At 37.0% G+C, this 24,298-nt stretch overlaps 1 protein-coding gene across 5 annotated transcripts in view; it reads left to right on the forward strand.

The window, feature by feature from the left end:
* Window positions 1-24,298, forward strand: part of lilli (AF4/FMR2 family member lilliputian) — a 323,624-nt gene that overhangs the window by 263,292 nt on the left and 36,034 nt on the right. For all 5 annotated transcript variants that reach the window (XM_018445975.1, XM_018445974.1, XM_018445972.1 and 2 more), the window contains exon 9: window positions 23,650-23,680. In XM_018445975.1, the coding sequence (XP_018301477.1) occupies window positions 23,650-23,680 (31 nt within the window). The remainder of the gene's footprint in view (window positions 1-23,649; window positions 23,681-24,298) is intronic.

The following is a 24,298-nucleotide window of genomic DNA, read 5'->3' on the forward strand; positions in this document are numbered from 1 at the left end:
GTATCTAAAACTTTAGCTAGAGACGACAGTAAAAAAACATTTTGTATTTGTATTAGAAACGATCCACTCAAGTCATTAAAATTTTGTGTTGAATTTACAGGGTTGGCATTATTTTACCCACCCCCAAAAAACCCAGGGAGTTTTACCCATTTAAAAAAACCCGCAATTCGTGGGTTTTTTTGGGTTTTATTAGAATTGTAGAAAAATAAGTTTTTTAAACACATAAAAGGGACGTATTTATAAATATTTAATGAATATATGTATACTAAACTATAACTGAAGTGATATAATTTTAACATATACCAATTTTAAGATATATACAGGGTGAGAGTTACTTAAGACCGACCACCCGAATAACACTCACAGTTTTGGAGATAGGAAGAAACGTTTCAGATGAAAGTGGAATGGTTTCAAGGGGGACGTATTTTGGTCATGTTGTCTTTCTTCTAGGCGGAGGCGCTAAAAAGATATATAGGTCACCTCCATTTTTTTTAAACGAAATTGTATAATTTTTTTTATACAATATGGTTCCACTAATCATTCTGCATATAAAAGTATTAAGGTAGTGATAATAAGATAGTAAATAATAATAAATACAACGTAAACTAAATATTACGTGAAAAAAATATCAATTAATCAATTTTACCAAAAAAAACCCCAAAAAACCCGAAAAACCCAAAAAAGTCTCAGTAAAATCCAATAAAACCCCCATAAAACACACACACACACACACACACACACACACACACACACACACACACACACCCAGTGAGTTTTTTTAGAAAAGCCCAGGTTTTTTCCAATCTTGTGAATTTATAACATATTTGTAATACATTCGAGTGTTAATTTAACAATAAAGTGATTATGTTATTTAAATATTTTGTGTTAAATTGATATTCAGTATTTTTTAGTGTTAACATAACACAATTTATGAGTAAGTGAACAAGTAGCATAAAAATAATGTATTTTAAAACGTAAATTCTAAGATAAATAAATACAGTACGTGTCAATTTAACATATCATAAATGTTAATTTTACTGAAAAATATGCTTCTACAGTTTGCTTACAAATGTGTCAGTAATACCTCTTTTGCGTTAATTTTTTTACATGATATTTGTGTTACTGCTCAACATATTCTTGTATTAAATTAACACAAAAATTTGAGTGGACCGTTTGAGACACGTGAAATGTATTAAATTTATCACAAATTTTCCAACTCATGCAGATTTGAAAATAATTTTAGACTATCAAAATAATTATGTATCTCAAGCTGGTAGTTTAAATGTCAAAACTTTCTGCAGCGTTGCTCTGATCATGCTTGAGTTTTCTACATAATTATTTTGATGGTCCAATAATTATTTTCAGATCTCTACCTAGCTAAATTTTTAGACACTTCAAGAAAATCCTTCTTTCCACGATAAGAATTAATATTTATCGATTCCGGCTATAGTGTTTAATGTCGCGAATAATTTTTCATCAAGATTCTCGAAGAGATACCTACAAATAAGAATACAACATTATACTCCAAGTTTACAAGGTTGCTCGATGAAGGAAACTTTTCTGATCTCGAGCAACTTTATCTCTCATTATAAATGATATACCTGAACGATTTATTATCTGGGTAACATTTCCTTAGTGAAGCGTAATTACATGAGGAAAATTTAATATTATGCAAATCTGAGTCGAAACATGCTGCGTGTGCGAAACAACCATGCAGTTATTGACATTGATGTCAAATTACTGAAGCTTGCTGCGCGTATACTTGGGATTGCAACGTAACACAAGAGACATTTGTCCGGCCGGGACGCTAATTATGTAAGCGTTAATTAATTAATTATCGAAGGATATTAATCGCTCGAGGATCGCCTCTCGCGGTAATTTCGCGATAGCGAACACCGGTGGAGACAATGATATTAGCGATATGCGAAATAATGGCTCTCTTATGAAAATAAGACATTGCTACCCTGCTACCGCGCCACCGCCGCCTCCTCGCGCGCCGGTAATTGCTTCAAACACGTATAATTACTGGCGAAGCCGCGCTCGTCTCGCCGCCAACGTTCGGGTTTCGCGCTGATGAAGGGACGTGCAAATTAGCGGAAAGGGCCTCGATGTAAATGAGCCGTTTAAGCATTCACGGCGTCGTCGTTTTGTAAAAACCCTGGTCCTGTGCTGACCGCGCTTGTGCCGTCGTACATTTTGCTATTTAACACTCTCTCACCACGGGTTCAAGGCCAACGAACTCGGAACTGACCCCTCGTAGTAGTGGTTTAGGCTTATGTCTGTAAACGTCATCGTGTGACCCAGTTTGCACAAGCCCGTAGGCCTCGCGTGTACGCGCAAGTACGCGTATATACGTGCACATGATTCCTGAGTGTGCGATAGCTAACCCCGAGGCTCGAGGCGATCGAGTCGGCAGCGCTACGCTTTTATTATTCACGAGGGAGGTGCTTGCTTCGGCAGCACTGACATCAACTTTCGGAGGAGTCATCGGTTTTCTTCCCGGAGGCACGAAGGCTTCGAAAATTACGTCCGACTTAGTGGCTGCCTGGGAATATGTGAAATTTCGCGTAATAAATTCCGTTATGCGTTGTACGCCGTGCATGTTGATGCAACGATCGAGAGACGCGCTTGTAAGTAGGGTTACATCGTTGACTGATTTTCTCCTGCATTCAATCAAATTATCTTTGTTTATTTTTGTTAGCTGCTTTTAGTAAACGAGATTTTTACTTATATATTCTTAATCTTGAAATAAAAACAATTTGAGTCTTTTTGGAACAAGTAAAGTTTCACTCTCAAATTTGTTCAAAGCAAAGAAGCATGAAAAGAATGATTTTGAAGCATTTAAAAATTTTGTTGGATACAGATTTGAAAATAATTTTGTTAGACTCAAAATAATTGCGTAGAAATCTCGAACATAATGAGGAATGCTGCAAGAAGTTTTGACATTCTAACAACCAGTTTGAGCGTCCTACATAATTATTTCGATAGTTCAAACACAATTACACGGAAAGAACGATTTTGCTGACATATCTGAAAACTTAGCTGGATATAGATCTGAAAATAATTTTATTAGACTATCAAAATAATTGCGTAGAAATCTCAAACATGTTGAGGAATACTGCAAAAAGTTTTGACATTATAGCAAAATCAGTTTGAGCGTCCTACATAATTATTTTGATGATCCAACAAAATTATTTTCAGATCAGTACCTAGCTAAATTTTTACTTATTTCAGAAAACTATCCTTTTCATGAGGGTGGATTAAATAAATTTTAAACAAGAATTAAAAAATTATTTGATAGTGTAATAGAGATGTTGGAAAGTAATCCTGAATTTTTCTACATTTTTTTCAAAGCCTAGAATTAGCAAAAAGGATCCAAATTACACAGACGGAGGGTTAATGTTAGTTAATTCTCAGTGAGAATCACTTTTTAAGCAGAAATAGAAAGTCGCAGAGGAAAAATATTTTTCGTATTCACGAAGGCAGCGCATCAAAGTTTCATCGTTTATCGAGATACAATAAACGAATATCGGCCAATAACGTCGTACAAATTAATAATGTAGTAAAACGGCGAAGTACCAGGCTTCAATTTGGTCGGCATTGAATTCTACGAAATTCTCTAATATTAACTAACCATGCACGATTTCTCTATAACTTGTCCTGTGCATCAGTAATCGAAGCGTCCAACCAGCCATCCCAATGGTTTGCCAATCAATGGCGATGGACACACACGCGATGGTTTCCTGCAGGAAAGCAATTGTGCGGGCGAGAGGATGAAGGGGAGGGGGGACGAAAGAATTACCGAATATAACCGGAGACGCCGCGGAGGCGTACGACCTTCGCCTCAGTATCGATTAATAGCGGGTTAAGCTCAATGCCAGGCCGAAAGCGATCCGCTAATCCACTATACGTATTGTCAATCTGATTACTATCAGATTTAAGTGGCGTATTAGGGGAAGATGCCTGAATTCCTTTTCCCCTAATGCCTAAGGGAATTTCATCCCATAGGGTAAATAAAGCACTTATTTATTTATAAATGTGATTTATACATTTTGATTTTCGCAATCTGAATGATGATTGGGAATATGGTAATTGAAAAGTTGAGATTGTGGATTAAACTTTCTATTTATGTTTTTGTAAAGTGAACGTTTTAAGAATAATATTTAATGTCGACGTTTTATCATCTTAAGGATTTTTAAATTGTCAGAGCTTAAAGCTTTATTTATATAGAGGGTGAAGTAAAATAATTATTTATTTATTTGCGTAATATGATTTAATCGTTTTGATTCTCGTGATATAAATGATGATTGAGAATATAGTGATTGAAAAGAGTTGAGATTGTGGATTACACTTTCCATTTGTGTTTTTGTAAAGTAAGTGTCTTAGAAATAATATTTAATGTCGGCATTTTATTATCTTACGATTTTTTAAAATTGTTAGAGTTTTATTTATACGATCGTTGATTTTAGATGCTATTTAATCTTACGTCGCGAATGTATCTAACTCTATTTGGCTTAGTTTTTCGCTAACTCAGCTTCTGTAAAAAAGCAGTCGGCATTCGAGCCACCTCACCTATTAATTTATTCCAACAGCGGCGAAAAGACGAAGGGAGAAAAGGTAGAGTGGCGACGGGTTGCAGCAAGTCCGTGTTTTCCAAAGGAAACTTTTCACTCTGTAGAAACATATAATTCACTTTTGCGCACGGACGGGATTTTTGTTGAAAGCCGTGCAAAAGCGCGAGGTAGTAGCCTGAGGTATTTCCCGTTCGAATTTTCAGCCCTAAAGAGAGCAAGCAGCGCCATGCAATATTTATATACCGCGAAACAGGAAATATATGTGTTAAAAATATCCACGGTCGTGTTCAGTATAGCCGCCGAACTTTTAAAATTTCATGCATTTTGCTTATAGCTGCGTATGTGGCCGCATTTTACGTTCGGTAAAGTATTTAATGACTCGGTGAATAATTACAGAGTCGCGTAATGTTCATAAATTCCACGCGATTCCACACTGTAAGTAACAATAAGAATAATAAATTGACTATCTGATAACATTTATGCATTCTTTTAAATATTATAATTGAATTTGCTATTTTAGAAAGGACAATATTGTAAGTTTCTATCTTAAAAAACCTCGAAAGCACTTTGATAGCAATGTAATTGCATCAGAGCATTTTGTCAAATATCCTGTTTCATTATTTTTATAGTACATATTCTATTTATTATTTTTTTAATTATGTAAACTTGTATTTTATTTACATAAATTAGTGTGCGTGTAGAAAAGAAAATGAAAAGAGCTAGGATATTAAATGAAGAGGGCAAGCGGTGCGGTAGAATGGATGTTAGAAGTAGAGTCAAGGGTATAGAAAAGAGGATGGAAGCGAATATGAATGTAAGAGAAAGAGTGAGATAAAACTACTTGTGAATCAAGTTCGAGTGGTAGATCAATGACTAAACTAAATAAATATATTAATAAAATATATATATAATAAAATATATGATGAAATACCATATATTAATATTATATAAATTTGTGTGTACATTAGAAAATATTTTTATGATAAATATGCAAGTTCATTTCTGTTATTTCAAAAGTAAGATTCTTCTTTAAATGAGTAACTCAATTTATATTTTGTTTCACTCACAATTATTTAATTATTTTTAAATTATTAGAAAATTGCTGCTTTTTTTCTAATTCTCAATTGGATGTCTCATAAAGATCGTAACAACGCTTAAGGCAGGATTCCTGATTATTTGAGACGGAAATCCTAAATGTTGAAGCTGCAATAATTGGTTAATATAATAAATATCAATAATTAGAAATATCAATAATTTTATCTCATATGTAATCTTTATATCGGTATGAACAAGAAGCGGTAATTATTATAGTTTTCGTTTTCGCATTTTGCATGCCACACCTGAATGCGCGTTTATATAGGCGGTATGATTCTCTAACTTTAAATGAGCTTATAACTGAAAAACTATTACAGCCTCAACATTTTAATATTAGAATTTTTGTCTTAAAATGATCTCAGGAATCTACTCTTAAGCGTTGTTACGTTCTGCGCAGTAGTGTTTCGACGCTAATATATATTTACGCTAACATTCTTGCGCGCGAAGCATGCCGATTCGGGTGCAAGAATTGTACCGCGTCACCCTGTTGCAATATAAGTGTCGTTTCTTTTACGATGCACTTGCGGCGAACCACGTGCAGCAGCGCTGAATTTGCAATCTTGTTCGCGACGTGTGCGGGGGTCAGAAACTATCAAAACTCAAAGTGCTCGAGAGGGTGAGAGAGGGAGGAGATGGAGAGAAACAGAGAATTATCCGGCAGTCCCCTCTTCGAGAAGTTTCCGAAGTCAGGATAACTTTTGGCTCCGACCAACGAGGCGAACTCCCGAGAATATCGCGTCGTCGTGCTGTACAACCCGTTAATAACCATCCGCGTTGACGTGTGCCACGGTTCCGGCCGACTTTATGCATCGTCATTCGTTGGCCCGAGACGAACACTATGCACACCTGGCGGGTGAATGAGCCTCTCGCACATTCTCTTACAACGTAAATGAAGCGATGCAAACAAGCGAGCAACCGTGTTCTATCGCGAATGATTTTTATTTTTAAGTTTTTATTTTTTGGCACAAAAAAATGTGTATGTGGTCTTGCTGAAGTATTTAAAAATTTAGCTAGATACAGATGTAAAAACAATTTTTTTGAATCGTTAAAATAATTATGTAGGACGCTTAAACTGGTAGAAGAATAGTTGCTGAATATTAAAACTTTTTGCTGTTTTTCGTCACATTAAGAGAAGTAACTTGTGGTGATATGTTTTATAAAAACTTTTTTACTTTTTCATTAAAAAATTTTGTTGTTCTAATCAATATTTGATTAGAATAACCAAATTTTGAATAAAATAATTTTCAGATCTAGCTAAATTTTTAGATATTTCAGCAAAACCGTTTTTCCCATGTGATCTATCGTTTTTTTCTAAATTGATGCAACCTGAGAAGCATTAAAAAATATATTAAATGTATTTTTCTAAATTTTTTTATCTTGAGATAAAGAGTGCACTTTACTTTGTCCTGAAATAATATTTCCATTTTTCTCACGGCATATATACGGTTTATCGTGTTACGATTTGCCACGGCACGAAAGATTGGACGAAGCAAGGAACCAAGTATCCCAAATAGATAGGATCCATTTCTCTGTCGAATGCCGGGTCTCCTTCATTTCGCGATTTTACGCTCACTCGGAACGCCCCCTCGAAAAATCGAACTCGGCAACGACGACGCGAACGGGACGTTTCGCAATTGCGGACGGGACGACCCGGCCAAGCGGAATGGAGATGCAAAGCCGCTCTAGATACGTTTGGATAAGCTCGAAGGAGCCGCCTGTCGGTAGCGTTTATGCAAGTCGATTCCGCATCGTGGGGCGCCCTGGAGTGCCGGCAAACTGGGTCGTCGTCATGCGCCGCGCCGTGCCGCGCCGCGCCGGCCGATGGCACATGTCTGCTCACGTTTTTCCCTTAGATCCCTCCTGCGTATATAGTGCAGCCTGCCTCATCCCTTCGGCGTGATATCCCCTTTTCCCTCTTTTGACATAAAAGACTCGGATCTCGCTGACCGTATGACATTTTACGTATTCTTATATATTCCTTCGAATATATAAGAACAAAAGAGGACGGCACGTGATGCTTTCTTTTAAGGGGATTGAAAGTCCTCCCGAAATCGTCTTTGTTTTATTGATTATTTTTCAAATAAACATTTTTCTAACTGCCTTTATATGTACAAATATAAAAATCCTTTTCCTCAGTTAAAATATGAACGATAATGTAGTACAAACTGGTCCACTTTATGCCAAAAATGAAAAAGGTTGGAAAATTACAATTTTGTTATCGGCTTTTGGCTTCGACTTGTAACAATATTTGCTTTATATACAAGTTATACTTTGTACATATAAAATAATCTTGGTTTGGACTAGGGATTGACATGAAGCAATTTGAGATTTTAGAGTTAAGCTTAGATACCTAATATGAAAGATTAATTAGTTAAAAAATTTGTACTTATGTATGCATGTAATATTGATGTAGTAATGTGTAGTGATGTGTCAATGACACGTAAATCGTAAATCGGTAAAACAGACTTTAGGATCCCTTTAATCCGTTTTTTAAAATCGAATTATTTTAGAGAAATCACAGTCGGGGTCTTTTTTCTCTCTTTTCCTTCTTTCTCTCTTTTTTAGATCTCGACTAACACACTGAAATGTCGTTATTATAAAACAAAGTGAAATTAGGTTGAGGTAGATTTTTTAATGAACATAAGAAACCGTTTGATAGTTTTATTTAATTTTATTTTACTTACCTTTTATTAATAAAAGAGCGTATTTCGCTTATGCTCTTATTGTACTGTTTATATATAACAAAGCCGTCACACGTAACCTCGCTTCTTCCACACTTGACAACGTAAAAAAAGCGAGTGCTTTTTGCAGGTAAACTCGAATAACCTACCAATAAATGTGACTTGCCCTTTGTCGGACAACGGCGTTAGCTTTTTATTATCCTCTTTACCCCATTTTAAAGTTGAAAAAATAACGTTCAATCTTTTGTTTGAGATAATATATAGGCAGATTATTTTTGATATAAGTTAAAGGAATTGCGAAATGAAACCCAAGAAAATGAGAAAAAGGTATTATTAATTAACATGACAATCGCAGGTTCTTTCTTTTTTTTATCAAAATGTAAATTGATGTATTTATAAACACTAGAAACAAAACTAACATCTCCTTAACATTACGTAATTATATCGTTGCGTTTATTTGCGAGCGGGAAGAGAGTTGCATTTGGCTCGTCTCTCTTGATTTTATGCCTCGGTAATGCACTTCTTCGTGTTTCGCCTACGTTCTCTTCGTCAGTTCGCCGTTCGTACTTTCTTGCGGATGCAAATTAAGCGTTACAGTCAAGTAATTCCCTATCATCATAGTCGGCCGAACAACAATGAAGGGTATTGCTTAATATGACGTCGTATACGCGAGGAGGCAATCGGTTACCTGGAAGTGACTCAGAATTTCGTAGTGGCACTACGAGAAATCTAGGTCACGTTGGCGATTTACGTTTCTTGACTGTGCTAAAGTAATTTTGAAACACTTGTGTTATCTGCGATCTCATAGTCCTTCTTAAAAAGGAGTGACATTGTTTAAAATGATATCACGGATGCACTTACAGTATTTCAATAGTGAAATATTGTATGAAACTTGAGATAATTGTATTAAAGATAGTTCACTTGGATTCCACGGTAATGCATATATATTTTTACTAGCATTGTCTTATGACAAAAATGTTAGTTTTTCATCGTTTATTTTATGAGGCTCTTATATTGCAAAAGGATTATAATTAATTTGTAACTGGAACAGATATTTTTTGTGACGCTAAAGAAATATATGTGTCTTTGGGATCTACTAAAGTTTTTGTTCTAGAAGAACTAAGAGAAAAAAAATTAATTGACGTGTCATGCGCTTATCTGAGATTAATGTATTTAAAAATATATAAGTATAGAATTATTATTTCAACATTTAACTTTGTTACCGTAATTTCTCTTCCTTGACGTATTTATTTATAGAGCGGTCCTGTTCTAAATTTAATATAATAATAATAATAACATTATTTAATGATATGGCTTACAGTTAATTAAAAGTAACATATAGTACATGACTAACACGACAAAATACTAAAAGCATACAATGTGGCTACAACTAATAAGGGCTGACTTGATGCCTAATCTGAAATATTATTCTCTGAAAATTTTCAACTACATAAAAAATTGCAATATTTTAACTCTCTCTCTCTCTCTCTCTTATTGTTAACCTAAATATGGTATGATAATTAACCTATGTAAATAGAACAAAAGTTTGAAAAATAAGATCGTGAAACATCAAATTATTCCAAGTCATTACAATATTAGGAAAATGTTTCAGGGTCACCAGGACCCATATGTTTCAGTTACGGGTCAACTAATTGGAAGCTTTGTAGTTGTGGCACGGCATTTTGCGATATTTGATTTGATTAAGGAATCCAAGCTGTCAGCTTGCGTTCCCAGCTGGGTGGTTAATTAATTTCAAAATGCATATATTTGTTCACAACGATGTTTCTTCTTAACGCAGATGACGTCGTGGACGCCGGTTATTTCAATAAAGCACGTTAAAAATCTTGCGATAAACTTTTCAATAAAGGAGAAACTGGTGATACACTTATTACGTGTTATCAGCGCCATGATCGGTAACAGCCTTAATAAAAGCGCAATAAAAACGTTTTTGCAAGTCACGTTTCTATATCGTGAATATGTCAAAATTAAGTGAATTATACATCAGTGGCATGACATTTCAAAATATGACCAGACTCCTCGTCGACGCCGAGACTGTAAAAGCTTAATTCATTCCCGCGTATATGATGGGAGATATTTATTGTTCGATTCATAGCATTCCAATCGATGATTTCGCTAGTTGGGAATGGAAGAACATGATGGAAACACGCTTTTAAATAGCAACTTCTGTAATTCGCGTTAGGCTCTTTGCATCATTATTACGCGCTGCTACGTGGAAAAGATAGAGGTGTGGGCCGTAGATCTGTCGAGGATGACTTATCGCCACCATCGGCAGACTCCATCTGCGTCATCGCGATAGCAGCACATGAACAATTCGACATGTATCGCGGCAATAAGTGCGCAATGCATCGCGTCGTGTTGCAACGAAGGAGGCAAAACGTAATTGATTATCGAAGTCGGATATTAGTAGGCGTAATTAATATACACCAGACTCGCCCATTGGGGCGACTATAAAAAGGAACGACTTACTTAGTCCGTCGGATACAAATGAATTTTCCATCGCGTTCGCCGAGGTTGAAAATAAATTTTTATCTGATATAAAAAGAAATAGAGGAAAGGAGGCGGTAAGAAATAGATGGGTATAACGCTCAGTTTTACAGGTGTGTGCTCTTTAAGTAGTTTTGAGAAGTATGTAGATATTAATTTTAATCTTTACACGATTGGGTTATTCATATCTTGCGCATTTCTTTTTTAATTACCAGGAGTATATGGCTAAATAATGGTCTCTATCGTTTCCTTTTTTTTAAATACACAACTTTGTAAATTTTTCTAAAGATGTTAAAAAACTTTCTAAAGATGTTAAAGAATAAATATGTAAGAATCACTATAATTTTTGTATACACTTTTCACTTAAAAAGAAGTGTTTAATTTTAAACTTTTTCAATAAAACAAAACACGATGTGTTTGAATTTAAAACACATAGTACTTAAATCCAAACACATAGTGTCTTGTTTAATGAAAAAGTTTAAATCTAAAACATCTTTAAATGTATTTAAAAAACGGAGACAAGAATAAAACATTTTAATATCTTGAATACTTTTTTTTTAATGTATTTGTAAAAGTAATGAAAAATAACCCGGGACATGAATGATCTATCGTGTGTAGTAGAACAACCAGAAAATCGTTGTGTATAAAAGTTAAGCTTGGAGGCCTTTTTTCAAATACAATTGAACTAAATTTGGTAACGATATGTGCATGTATCTGACGTATAAAGTTATATTACATACAGAGTTGGTGGCATTCTATTCCCCTATTCCATAACCTTTTTATTCTTCAGTTTTTTGTAAATTGCGTCGCGTTCTATTATTCCCGAAGACCTACAGCATAATTGGTATCACTCTATAGCTAACAAACTCGTATCAAAAGTAATTACGTCACATGAATATTTGATTGTGAGTTATTTCAATAAAACAAAATGGTATTTCATAATCCCTTCCCTTCTATAATATTTAATCGACAATATTCACGGAGATCCGCAGAAGGGTGAATTCTGATTTTATCCCGGGATACGTCATTCCCTCGTCATCGAATTGAGCCCCGCTATAAATCGCTTGCCCTCAGGTCATATTGACGTCTGGTTTGCTTTCGAAGACCTAATTTCAGGAACGGGGCCGAGCAATATAATGTGTCATGATTTCCTCGTGGATTATCGAAATGCAGGAGCGAGAGGAGATAAATCTCCAGAATTATGATGAAAGGGATAAGGAGGACAAGGATGGGAGAGTGGCGAAGATGATGCGACACGGAAGGAAAGACAAAAGTTGTGATGACAGGGTTGCTACAAAATTGGAAATTAGGGAAATCAGAAAAGTGTCAAGGAAATTGAAAACGGCCAGGGAAATAAAGGAAAAATCAGGAAATTTTGCAAAGTTTTCTGGAAGATTAAAATTCTGGGCTTTATAGAAGTTTAATATAAAGAAGTTTAATGCATCACACGCAGTTTTGGAAAACTACCAACTTAATAACTAAATACAAGCAGGCCGGGTTAGCAACATTAATAGTAATTTACATTGCTAGGTTAAATTGATCTCTCAACAAAGTATTTAACGCCTTCCAAATCAAAACGAAAATACAAAAAATTTCAAAATATTATTAAAAGCATTAGGGAAAGTCATGAAATTTTGTCTGGAAAAAGTTATGAAATTTTAGGATAAGAAATTTGTGACATTTCTGGATGGGCAGGCAAGGTGGTCCAACCAGATCCTTTTGGTCAAACAGGTGCACATGGAACCGCCATACGCCGTTCTGGCGTGTGCCGGCTAACTATACGCCTTAATGATACATGGACGCGGTCCGTTCACGGCCGACACGCACGCACACATTACATAAACACAGGTCACGCGCGCGCGCGATGAACACATCGATCGATACGCATGTACGAGCAACAACTGGCCATTGAACGTTTCCGTCAAACTTCTCGTTTCGTAGCCCTCGTAACTTTCTCAAGGCACTTTCTCGGAAAAGTTTGTAACGGGGGCAAAAATGATAACGTAAATAAAAATAATTCTGGACTAGCAACGCCGGCGTCGTTAATAATTTTTGCATAATTCTCGTTGCTGTTTGAAAAATATTTGCCTTTTTTCACATCTGTGTACTCTAAAAATGTAATGCAATGTAAGTAGAAATTGTTAATTTTATTATTTTTTCTGGATCTCTTTGTTTTTATAACCCTGCGTTCGTATAAAAGCTTTTATATTGGTAATCCAGGATAATTACGATGGCTATTGCATCGCAATCGTTTCTACCTCGTACAAACTTTATAAAATGCATACATTCTACCGGTTTACAAACGTATTTATATAAAAATTCGGAGTTATCAAGCCATGTCATCAATTTAATGGGATTTACGTAGACAATTTAAATATTAAATGTTCCACAACCCCCGAGACTCGCTTTAATTAACAATCCGGTCGGAGCACAGGCCGGTGAATTTCAAAGTCCTTGGTATTTCGCTTTCGATGGAGCATTTAGTGTTTAGCGTGTCGTCTCCGAAGCATATCGAATCGCGGAGCGTATCAATTCGCACGGCTGCATTAATTCCGCACCCTCGTGTGAGCGAGTCAGGTGGAGAGAGGGTAATGAGGTAAGGGAAACCAAGTGGGTGCCTGGAGAATGCTTGAGGTGTGCGTCGAGCAGGCGGCAAACACGAGGAAAGACGAAGGCCCTTACCCGGTGTATCGGAGTGCCACTTATGCACGATGCGCTCTCGTCGAGCGTGTGTTGCATTCGCGGCTCGGCTCGGCGCGGCGTGGTGCACACGAGGACACGACGACGACACGCCTCGGATTCGGTAGGTGTAGAGGCACTCCACCTCGACGAAGCGGCACGAGCGCGGTCGCGTTATAACAATATTTGCGTCCATAGTAGTCGCTTTTTAAAGCGAGCGAGAGAATGCTCTCTCGTAATTATTGTTATCACCCATTCCCATCACGATCCATCGCGGCGCACCGTCGACGGGTGGTTATTCATTGTTCCTTCGCTTCGGTTCGTTCCGAGCGATGCATCATCGTCCCGGCGCGTGCAAAGCGTTTTATCGTTACGAGGCGTCACGGCCTCTCCCTCACGGCGATCGTCCTGAAAAAGCTCGGGTAATCGAAGTAACGAGCGGCACATAATTCAATGGTGGGAAGAAGGCGGACAATCTTGTTTAGGAACAAGTTTCTTGCGTTAGATAAGGAAACGCTATGAAAAGTGTATAAAATACAGTAGCTGTATGAGATAGAACTGACAATTTCGAGAGGTTGGAATATGATTTAAATCAACAATTTAAAAACCCTCTTTTTTCCTTTATTGTTTATGATTTAAATCATTTTATAAAAGTATAAAGTTTTGGATTCGTAAAAAAAAGAAAAAAGTTTGGTTACATTCTGGTTAAAAGTAGACAAATCAGAATCATTTTTGGTTGAATTTAATACAATTCTAGTTGAGATAAGCAGAATTGATATCAGAACCTTGTGATTTATTTTCATTTAGACCTATTTTTAGGTATTACTCCAATATATGCACAGATTTTCATCGATAACAATTACAAAAATAGTTTATTCCGAATTACTAAATTATTGTACAGCGAGCATTATTATTTAAAAATGTGTTGCACGTATTTTTTAATAAAATGGAAATTATGATAAAATTACAAATTCTTTGTAATTCTTTGTATTGTATTTGAAAGTAATACAAAAGATGTTTAGCGCCGATTTAGAATTTTGACCAAAAATAAAGGATCATCAAGTCACGTTTCTAAAAAATAATTAAGATAAAATGAAAAAATCTTTATTTAAACTATAAAATTGTGTTGTTAAATATAAATATCGACCTCTCTTATTGAGTTGTTTCATATAATATTTATACAGAAAGTATGAATTTCTGTCACTTTTAGCAAAAGCTATATACCTGATACATCCTTAAAAAATCTAAGGAAGAAATTTATAATTTAAACTCACACACACACACACGCACACGCACACACACACACACACACACACACACACACACACACACACACACACATTTTAAAAGTTTACGTTCCTAGTTTACAAGTTTATGTTTTTAGCATATTATATTTAATTTATTCACCTTCGTCATACAGGTTCAATACTGTTCTCGCATAATCTATCATACGAATAGTCGGTATAAACTGGAGCTAGTTAAACACATAAGAGCCGATCATCGATGAACCTCGCGTCACTGAATGCATTAATTCGAGCCACGTTTAGTCATGTCGCAGCTCGGATTCCGCAATAAATTTCCGCTGCTCGTAAAAGCTCAAAGCGCAATGAAATACGAGAGTAAGATATAAGGACAAAGAATAAATGTAGAAATCCAAGTCGGTATAAACAATATGTCGATGCACTTTACGCGCAAATGACGAAAACATATTCCCTTATACATTAAACAGCAGCAAGTAGTGAAGAGGAGATTAACAAAGATAATCATTGAAAGATGATTCCACGGCCTCGATTCAATTATACATAGTTAATTATGTATATAGTTTCACGTTCCCTGTTTTTAAAATTTGTATTAAAATAGCTGAGAAAGTCAATAAATTGTTCATTTATTCGTTTCGAAAACGGGATCGGTAATTAAGACCTCCGAATTGGAGGTTCGCGCTCGTCCAGAATTACATTTTAAGAGATTTTTTTATCCTTCTGTAGTATTTACCTTTGTATTTTACCCCGTGTACGAGTCAACGACGGGCGCGCGGAATCGTCGATAAATCCCGGGGAGAAAGGTTTCCCTTGGCAACCTAAACACGCATAAATCTCTCAATCGAGCCGAGTTCCTGAAGTTTCCTCGTTTCCGAGGGAGGGTTCTTCAACCCTGACGACAGTTCGAAGGCGCGCGATATTACGAACGGTCACGTAGGCACTCTGCATCAGCCTTTGCTTGTAGGGCCCTAACGCGGGCCCCGCGTCGCATTGCCCAAGAGAAGGGGGATACGTAACAAAGCCCTCGGTGCGTGCAGGTGAAGCCGATCGTCTGCTTGCCAAGCTGCGCGCGTTCGTGTTCGCGCAGGGGCCCCTCTCGTCGGCGCGTGTTCCGGGGCCCGTTTACCGTACCATCGGCGCGCCACCCGGCAGCGAAGCAACAGCGGCAAGCAACAGCAAGCAGGAGCAGGAGCAGCAGCAGCGGCGGCGGCGGTAGTAAGCAGAAAATCGTACCGTGATGATGCCATGCCGACTAGAAGGGGCCCCTTCGAGCCTCAGTCAACCGACGCGCGTCGCTTAGACCGTACACGTTGCACTCGCGCCAGCGTGATTTAAATTTCTCTACCGTCGCAACCGACTGTATCGCCACAAAGTATTGCCGGGAAGTTTGCGAACCAGTTATGGACGGTCGGAATTTGAGTGCACATAGAAAGATAGCGTTCTATTATTAAGAAAAGTGATTACCTAATTTATTTTGTCCCTTTTAAGTAACGGTTGTCTTTAACAAAGAATATTTTTTTGTAATAATCTTGAAATGCACTTATTAAAAATTTGAGTGTACACAGAAAAGTATTCTATTGCTATAAGAAAATTTATTATTCAATTTATTTTCTTCCTTTTAAGTAACAGTTGTTTTTAACAAAGAATATTTTCTTGATAATAATTTTAAAATATATTTATACAGGTTTTAGAAAAATTCATTATTATGTACTGAAAAAAAGAATTTTTTTTTAAGAATATTATAAAGTTGATCGAAGAAACGACTTTATTATATAATAAGCAAATAGAATTTGTTTTAATTTGATAATCTTGATTGAAGTATTAAATTCACTAGGATTCAGAGTACATTTTGAATAAATGTAATGTTTGTGATGAACTTGATATTTGCGGATATATGAACTTTTGAAATATTTGAAACAAGTAATTACTACTTGCGTATAGTATGTATGTTTCCGTGTGCAAGAAGAAGCTTGGTAAAGTTTCATTAATTTCTACTTAGATCCGCGCCCTCATGTTGTGAAACCATATAGCAACGCCAAGTCGGCGAAGATTCTAAGGTTGTACTATTATCGCGCGCTGATCGATCCGAAGGAAGTCGAGTGTGAAATCCTTCCTCCTGGTGGAACCTTTAACCGGGGGTTTTTTTTACTCCGTTCCCTATTGATTGCATAATACGCGATGAGAAAGTAACGTCGCGTGTCATCGAGCCCATCGTCGCTCGATGACATTTAAACCTGCGTCGACGAAGTGTTGACCGTGCAATTTACAGGTTTACGCGCTGTAATCAATCGTTTTTCGAGTGTGAAGTGTTCGACGGAGGTACAGCCCCCGAAGCTCAATTTGACGGAGTGCGCGGAGTACAACAATAGAGGAGATGCGCGGAGCCAATGATCGGGCGTGTGCATGCTTGAATTAATCAACGTGCGTGTCATCGAGCTTGACGCTCATTTAAATTCTACTCGCCGTTGAAATGTTGATGAGGAGGTGGGAATTACGTGCAGACAAAGTTGTGCGCAGTATCGATCGGTGTTGAGTTTCAAAACGAGATTCAACTGACGGCGCGTCCCTATTGGCTCGCGATGAAGTGTATCGCGTGACGTTCTTCATAAAGCGGACCGTTCTCTGCGTGCATATTTATCATTCGTTGTCGTCAGCAAGTTATCACCGTCTCATTAAAATTAGTTTCGTGTCGATCAATTGTACCGTCGTTGCGACGTTGACGTGAAATTATGAGGAAACCTGTGTCATCGATCGGAGCTCGATTTCGAAACGAGGTCCCGCCGATATACTGGAGCACAAAGGCGGAGAATCTCTCCATGACTTTATAAACGAGGGGATCGCATTCCGCGACGCCTCGTGGAGACGACGATATCGAACCAATATTATATCTATATCGTATCTCATCGTGAAAAGCGAGAAATTTGTAATTAAGATTACCCGGATTTTGTAAAACGCGCGGTTCTCGTAAGTAATCGTACCGCGTATTAAACGAGTAAAATACCGAGTCACGCCACGTGTCGCAAAATCGATAATTTCAGAGCATCGCCGGAAGTTACCATAGGGGGACAGCGATCTGAATTCACGGACACGGGACACTCGTTTTTCACGGCAGCTGATCCGTTCGCTCGATACGATCAATCGCGTGAGCGAGAGTACTGCGATCGGTGCCTCAGTGGAAGCCTCGACACGTATTCCTTCCCGAGAAGGAGCACTTGAACTAAAAGAACACTTGAATAAAAGAAGACAAGAGATCTGTTTTCGGCGATTGAACTCGTGTATGCTTTTTTTTGGAACTTGCAGTGAGAAAACTGTACGTTTGATATTTGGTGAAAGAAAGTTCTAGTGCAGTCTAGTGCAAGAATAAAAAATGGACCTACAGTAAGCCGCTCTTGATTCATCTTCGTATTTGAATAACCATGGCACTGTAAGATATGTATAAATAAGCACAAGAGTGAGTGTCAACGTAGGGACTGTGTGGTTCAGTGACAGAATGATTGCTTAGTAGAGGAAACTCAGAAAATAGGTTTCGGTTTGAATCCCGGCAGTATCCAGGAGTACTCTAATATTTTTCTCGCGTTGTTGCTTATAGTACTTGAATCCTTCAGGGTTCCAGTAAGCAAAGGAAGAAAAAGAAGAGGAGCGCTTTGTGAGTCGTGATCTCGGCATGCGTTCTTATTCGCCGTCTACTGTCATCGTTCACGTGCTCACGCATGCGTTGCCTTTAGCCGGAACGTTGCTGGAATGACAATTACTTTCTTCCAGTAAGAACAATTAACATCGCTGGCTGACGAAGAGGAAACGGTGCCGAAGTGCTCGGACTGATACACGTGTCGCCAGTGCACTCGTTTCTAAAGCGTCCCGAGAGGAGGATACACGTCGCGTGGCCGCAAAGTTTACCAAAGTGTGTACATAGGTGATCCCGAAGAGGACCTTTTCATAGTCAGCTGGGTCTGGGTCAGTCGCTCACGTGTAAGCAAGTCCCGAGGGAGCGTGTTGGCGCTTCCGGCACGAAAACATGAATCCACCCTCTGTCGACCTTGAAGAACCCTTTCTTCTTTTACGCCCTGTACCGTGATACTTGCTCGCTCGCTCTCTTTTTTTCCTACGGCTGAAAGTTAATCTGAACTTTCTCAAGTTTTAACGAAACGCGCCGAAGGTCTTGGAGCCTCGCAATTTTACGACCTTGAAGAATTCTTCGCACGCCGACACCTGTCTTCACGACAGGTTTCTTTGCGAGTGCCAGGACGTGGATATTAAGCAGATCCGCCGACTTTTATTAGAGCCTCGTGTTCACGACTGGAATAGTTTTCGCATGGCCTTGAAGAAAACTTTTTACCACTGTTTTATCCGTGCGACCTCGCGTGTGTGACGCGAGTTTGGATCCGTTTCTTGCGCGCGCGAATTTTCAGTGTCCTCTGGATAATGTGAGCTTTGTATTTAAGCGCACTGAATGCTCCGCTTGTGCGACGAGCGGACGTCGCCAGCCACTTCTCGTAATTTCCTGAGATAAAGCCGATTCCACGTTGGTTCGGTGCATTGTGCGATATAATAATAGGCTGAACGTAATCTATTTCGATAACAGAAAATATATCTTTGAAGATACAACTCTGTGCGGTAACCCAGATTCATAAACAGGATCGTGCAAATTTAATTCAATTCAATAATAAATTATGCTCGTTTTACTAAATAAGAATGAGAAGGAAGAGAGGTCATTTATATGAAACGAGCTAAAATTAGGCGAATACATTTATTAAATATAACATACGTATAAAGACTAGTGGCAGAACGTTTAATTTAACTTGGGGGGGGGGGGCATTCTTAGGCAAGTAATTAGATAATTGACATGTCTAATATACCTAATAAAGATGCAAGCATAAAAAGTGAAACGATGGAACGAATGAATGCAAAAAAAACAGGAAAAATTTAATTCAGAATACTTTTCGAAATTACGAAATCCAGTGATAAACTTACAATTAGTTGAAGAATCGACAAGTTTTTTGACAATCCTGCGAGTGCATAATCTAACGTGATCGGAGGGGGTCTGGAAAGCGAACTTCATCAGGGATTCCTAATTCGCATCAGAAGTCGCATCTTGATGCAGCATCTCCGACAACGTACCGTCCGATGACTGCACTATTTCGCGAGCACGAATAACATGAGACAGAAACAACAACAGCAGCGATAACTCATGTTCAGTAGATTCAAGCTACTTCAGGGCGGTGTCAGCTACCTTCTGTTATCATCAGGTGCGCAACATCGAAGTCGTTTGCTCTCGCTCTCTGTTCCTCTATTTGCTCGATCCAATCGATTGCGGCGCGTCGACGACGGCGGTCGATGACTCACGGAGCTCGCCGGAGATAACTCGGATGATGAATTTACGGCGCATTATTGTACCGGCGTGGCGCGCGCATTACACGGGTTAACCCGACGTCAACATTGTTACGCGCCTGGAGAACGCTGCAAATTTCGAATCTCAATGATCATCAACGTCTGTTGACGACGAGTTCTCCGCGTTTCTGGACCAGGGAAAGGGGTCGGCGATATTATAGATCGCGTCGAGCGGATAAATTTAACGCGTGAAATTATTTATACGAGTCGCCTTGGTTGTCGCGGACTGGCCGCGTACGGAAAGAATGGTTTTGCTGAAATATCTAAAAATTTAGTTAGATATATAATAGATCTGAAAATAATTTTGTTTGAACCATCCAAATATAATTATATATGTTTAAACTGGTTGCTGCAAGAAAAAAATTGTTGCAATTACTATAATTTAACTATAATTTGCATTCTAATAATTTTTTAGAACTACTATATGTACATTTACAGTTATTGTAGCTATACAAGTATAATCAATTATTAGTAGTAATCATATACGCGCACACTGCTTGAAAACCTTTAATTTTTTAAACATATATTTTAGTTATGATTATCATATAAATAGTAAATGAATTTAAGAAAATAGTTATGTTTATTGTAATTGTGATTGCGTTTATTGAATAAAAATGTTTATATCATTCATCATTTATATCTTGATGTTTTACTATATTAATATTTAAAATTATCATAATTTATGGTACAATTTTTTTTTATGTTTGAGAGAACATATATTGTTATTATTACTAACATTATAGCAGTAATAACCATAAAAATAAAACTACTAACCATAATTATTTTACCATGCAATTATAGTCACAATTATCAAACATTTTTCTCTCAGTGCAGAATGTTAAAATTTTTGCAGCATTTTTATAACGTTTAAGCATTCTACATAATTATTTGAATAGTTCATCAAAAAATTATTCACAGATCTGTATCTAACTAAATTTTTAGATATTTTAGCAAAACTGTTCTTTCCATGCGCGTAAAGTCGCAGAATAATATTCCGCCCGTATTTCCAGATAATATTAATTGACATCGACTCTCTACTCTTTTCATTTAAGCATTTTATATTTTATTTAGGCATCGGGTGAGAATTACAGAGGCATAAACTTTCACGTTAAGAGATTTAAGCGGAGTGAACTCCTCCGGCTCAATTATTGACATACGTGTGCTAACAAGAAACGGCCTCGTGATACTTCGGCACTAATTATTTTCTGACATCGAGAGCGGTTATTGTGCTTTGCGTTACTGATTGATCGCAGTCATCCGTATACCGAGTCGACCGCAGGAATATACAACGCAACGAATATTGATAATTAGGCGGCGGAAGGTCGCCGGATAATTTCGTACCTATTGTTGAAATGACGGCCATGATGTCCGATGAATAATAAGTGCTCCGGTGTGTGCAATTATACAATCATTTATTGACATTATAACCGAGTGTCTTCTAACTGTAAATATAAATTATTTAATGAGCACAAAACAATCTTTTTTGTATCGCCTGTAAAAAAATATCTAGAAATGTATAAAGAAAAAACCTGATAATTATTTTACGTGTTTTTTTATCAAGGTTTATGTAACGTAAAGAAAAAATTATAATACGAAATCAAGTTCTTTTGGTCTTACATAACAACTGTTTTAATGTCTAAACAAACATATAGAAATGTATAAAGAAAAAAATGTGACAATTATCTGACGTATTTATTATCATATAAAATATTTTTTATCGTCTATAAAAAATGTGCAGAAATATACAAAGAAAAAGAACACGATAATTATCTGATGTATTTATTTGTCAAGATTTATTTAACACATTTTATGTTTACAAAACGAACGATTTTGTTAAAATATCTAAAAATTTAGCTAGATACAGATCTGAAAATAATTTCGTTAGATTATTAAAATAAGAATCTCAAATATAATGAATAATGCTGCAAATAGTTTTGCCTAACAGCCAGTTTGAGTATTCTGCATAATTGTTTTGATCCAACAAAATCATTTCCAGATTTGTATCTGGCTAAATTTTTAGTCACTTTAATAAAATCTTTTCCGTATAAAGAAAAAAAAATTACAATTTTAAGTATATTTAATACTAACATGAAACCAAGATCTTTCGGTTTCACACATAAAAGGAACCTCACTTCCTCTCGCCGGAATTATTTCCGGCTGCCGCAACAATTTCTTGCGTGGTTTCGTAATAACGCCGAAGCACGCGCTTCCACATTAGACAAGCTTGGTGGTAAAATGAGGGTGATAAAATACGGCGCCCTGTAACGACGGGTGGTGTGTGTGCGCGCCAGTCCGCTCTGTGTGTTCGGCCCTCTATATTTCGAATTTAACGCTGTGCACCTTCCGCACCGTTCGTTTTCATACCGCAGACTCGTCCACAAGCTTCTCTGGAGTCCCTTTCCCATGACATGCGTTGTGTGCATGCGTGCACGTTGCGTGTACGCTATTGTTTACGCAATGCCGGTCGACCCGCGCGCTCTGCTCTTCCACCTCTTCCTTTCATCGTTACTTCCTCTGCTCCCCCTCTATCGTGGTAGCAAGCAGGTCATCGAATTTCTAAAGGTGAATTTCTCGTGCACGGCAGTCGGTTCCGAGTACGAAATACCACTGTGTGTGAAATGACAAACCGCTTCTTCATACATTTATATGTATCAATCTACCTGAATCTCTTTTCACCTCGTCTCGAACGTGTTAACCGCACTTCTATTGAATTGCACGAGATTTTGGGTCACGACGATTATAAGCTTTATCATGTGTTCATATTTATTCTTAAATGCTTGTGGACAAAAGTTATATAGACTCTTGAAGAAGTTGTCTTTCTTCTCAAAAGAATAGGTTTAACATAAACCAGAGAATTCTTAAAACTGAAGAAGAGAGAATAATAAGTGTTAATCTAGATCGTTTTATGAATAAATTAAATAAATAAGGAAAGGGCCAATAATGTTGAGACTAGATCTTGCTTAGTAATATAATTAGGATAGAGAGAGTGCCTAATAAATATTTTATATGTATATTCTAAATACATCTTTTAATTATATAAATTGTGCACCGCTTACTGTCAAATTTCAAATGCAATCGTAAACTGGAATAATATCACAATTGAAATTGATCGTCGATTTAATAATGATATTACTAGTATTTTAAAACACTGTAAAAAAAAATATTATTGCGAAAAATGTTATTCAGTTTGAAGAAAAGATTTAACTATACAAGATTGTACTTGAATCTCCTTTGAGTCTCTTTTATTCTCCATGACAAGAGAATTACAAACAAAGGAAGGAAAACATTCGCATCAAATTGACTTGACACGAATACATAATTTGTGATGTTTAGCAATTTTTTTTTAATACATTAATTATTCGGAAGCTCATTTTAACATGATGCATGCGGTCGGCCGGTAATTAAACAGACGATAATTAATCTTTACTAATTTTGCTAATTTTGCCGTTTCTATTTTTTCTGTTGCAGAACGCCAGCATACCGCCATCAAACCACCTGCGTAAGTACACCGATCTAAAATTTTCACGTTAAACTTTTTCTTACATGGCCTCTTCGCATGAAGCTGCCATAAGTAGCTTTATCTGTCCTCGTTTCCAGTCGACCTCATACATATTCAATAGCACTTTTTTTCGTTTAAAACGTATATTTCGTATGCGTTGTCAACGGAAGCACGTGCTGGCAGATAATTATATATTCGAGATGAGTAATCGATAACTTTTGAGTACTCTCTAAATTTCTTGGAGTGAAATCTTACTTAAAAAGAGTTAAAATACTGCCATTATTGAAAAAGAATGAAAAATTTGCATTCTTGAATAGCAGTGGCAGATTTTCACTCTTTTTTGGAATAGGATTCATTTCAGAGGAAAGTAGTCTTACTCCTTTTTTGAAATGAATTTCACTCCAAAAGTATGAACTCTCACTCCAAAAAAAGTGAAAATTTGCTACTCTTATTCAAAAGCGCAAATTTTTCACTTTTTTCCATAGTGACAGTACTTTAACTCTTGGAGTGAGAGGAATTTCACTCCAAGAAATGTAGAGAGTATAGGTAATCGATAACTTTTTCTCCTCCTTGTCGAATGATTCAATTTCTTACACTGTTAAATCTATAGTGTCAAAT

The sequence above is a fragment of the Mycetomoellerius zeteki genome, unplaced genomic scaffold (genome assembly GCF_001594055.1).
Source record: "Mycetomoellerius zeteki isolate Tzet28-1 unplaced genomic scaffold, Tzet1.0 scaffold172, whole genome shotgun sequence".
In the NCBI taxonomy this organism is placed as follows: domain Eukaryota; kingdom Metazoa; phylum Arthropoda; class Insecta; order Hymenoptera; family Formicidae; genus Mycetomoellerius; species Mycetomoellerius zeteki.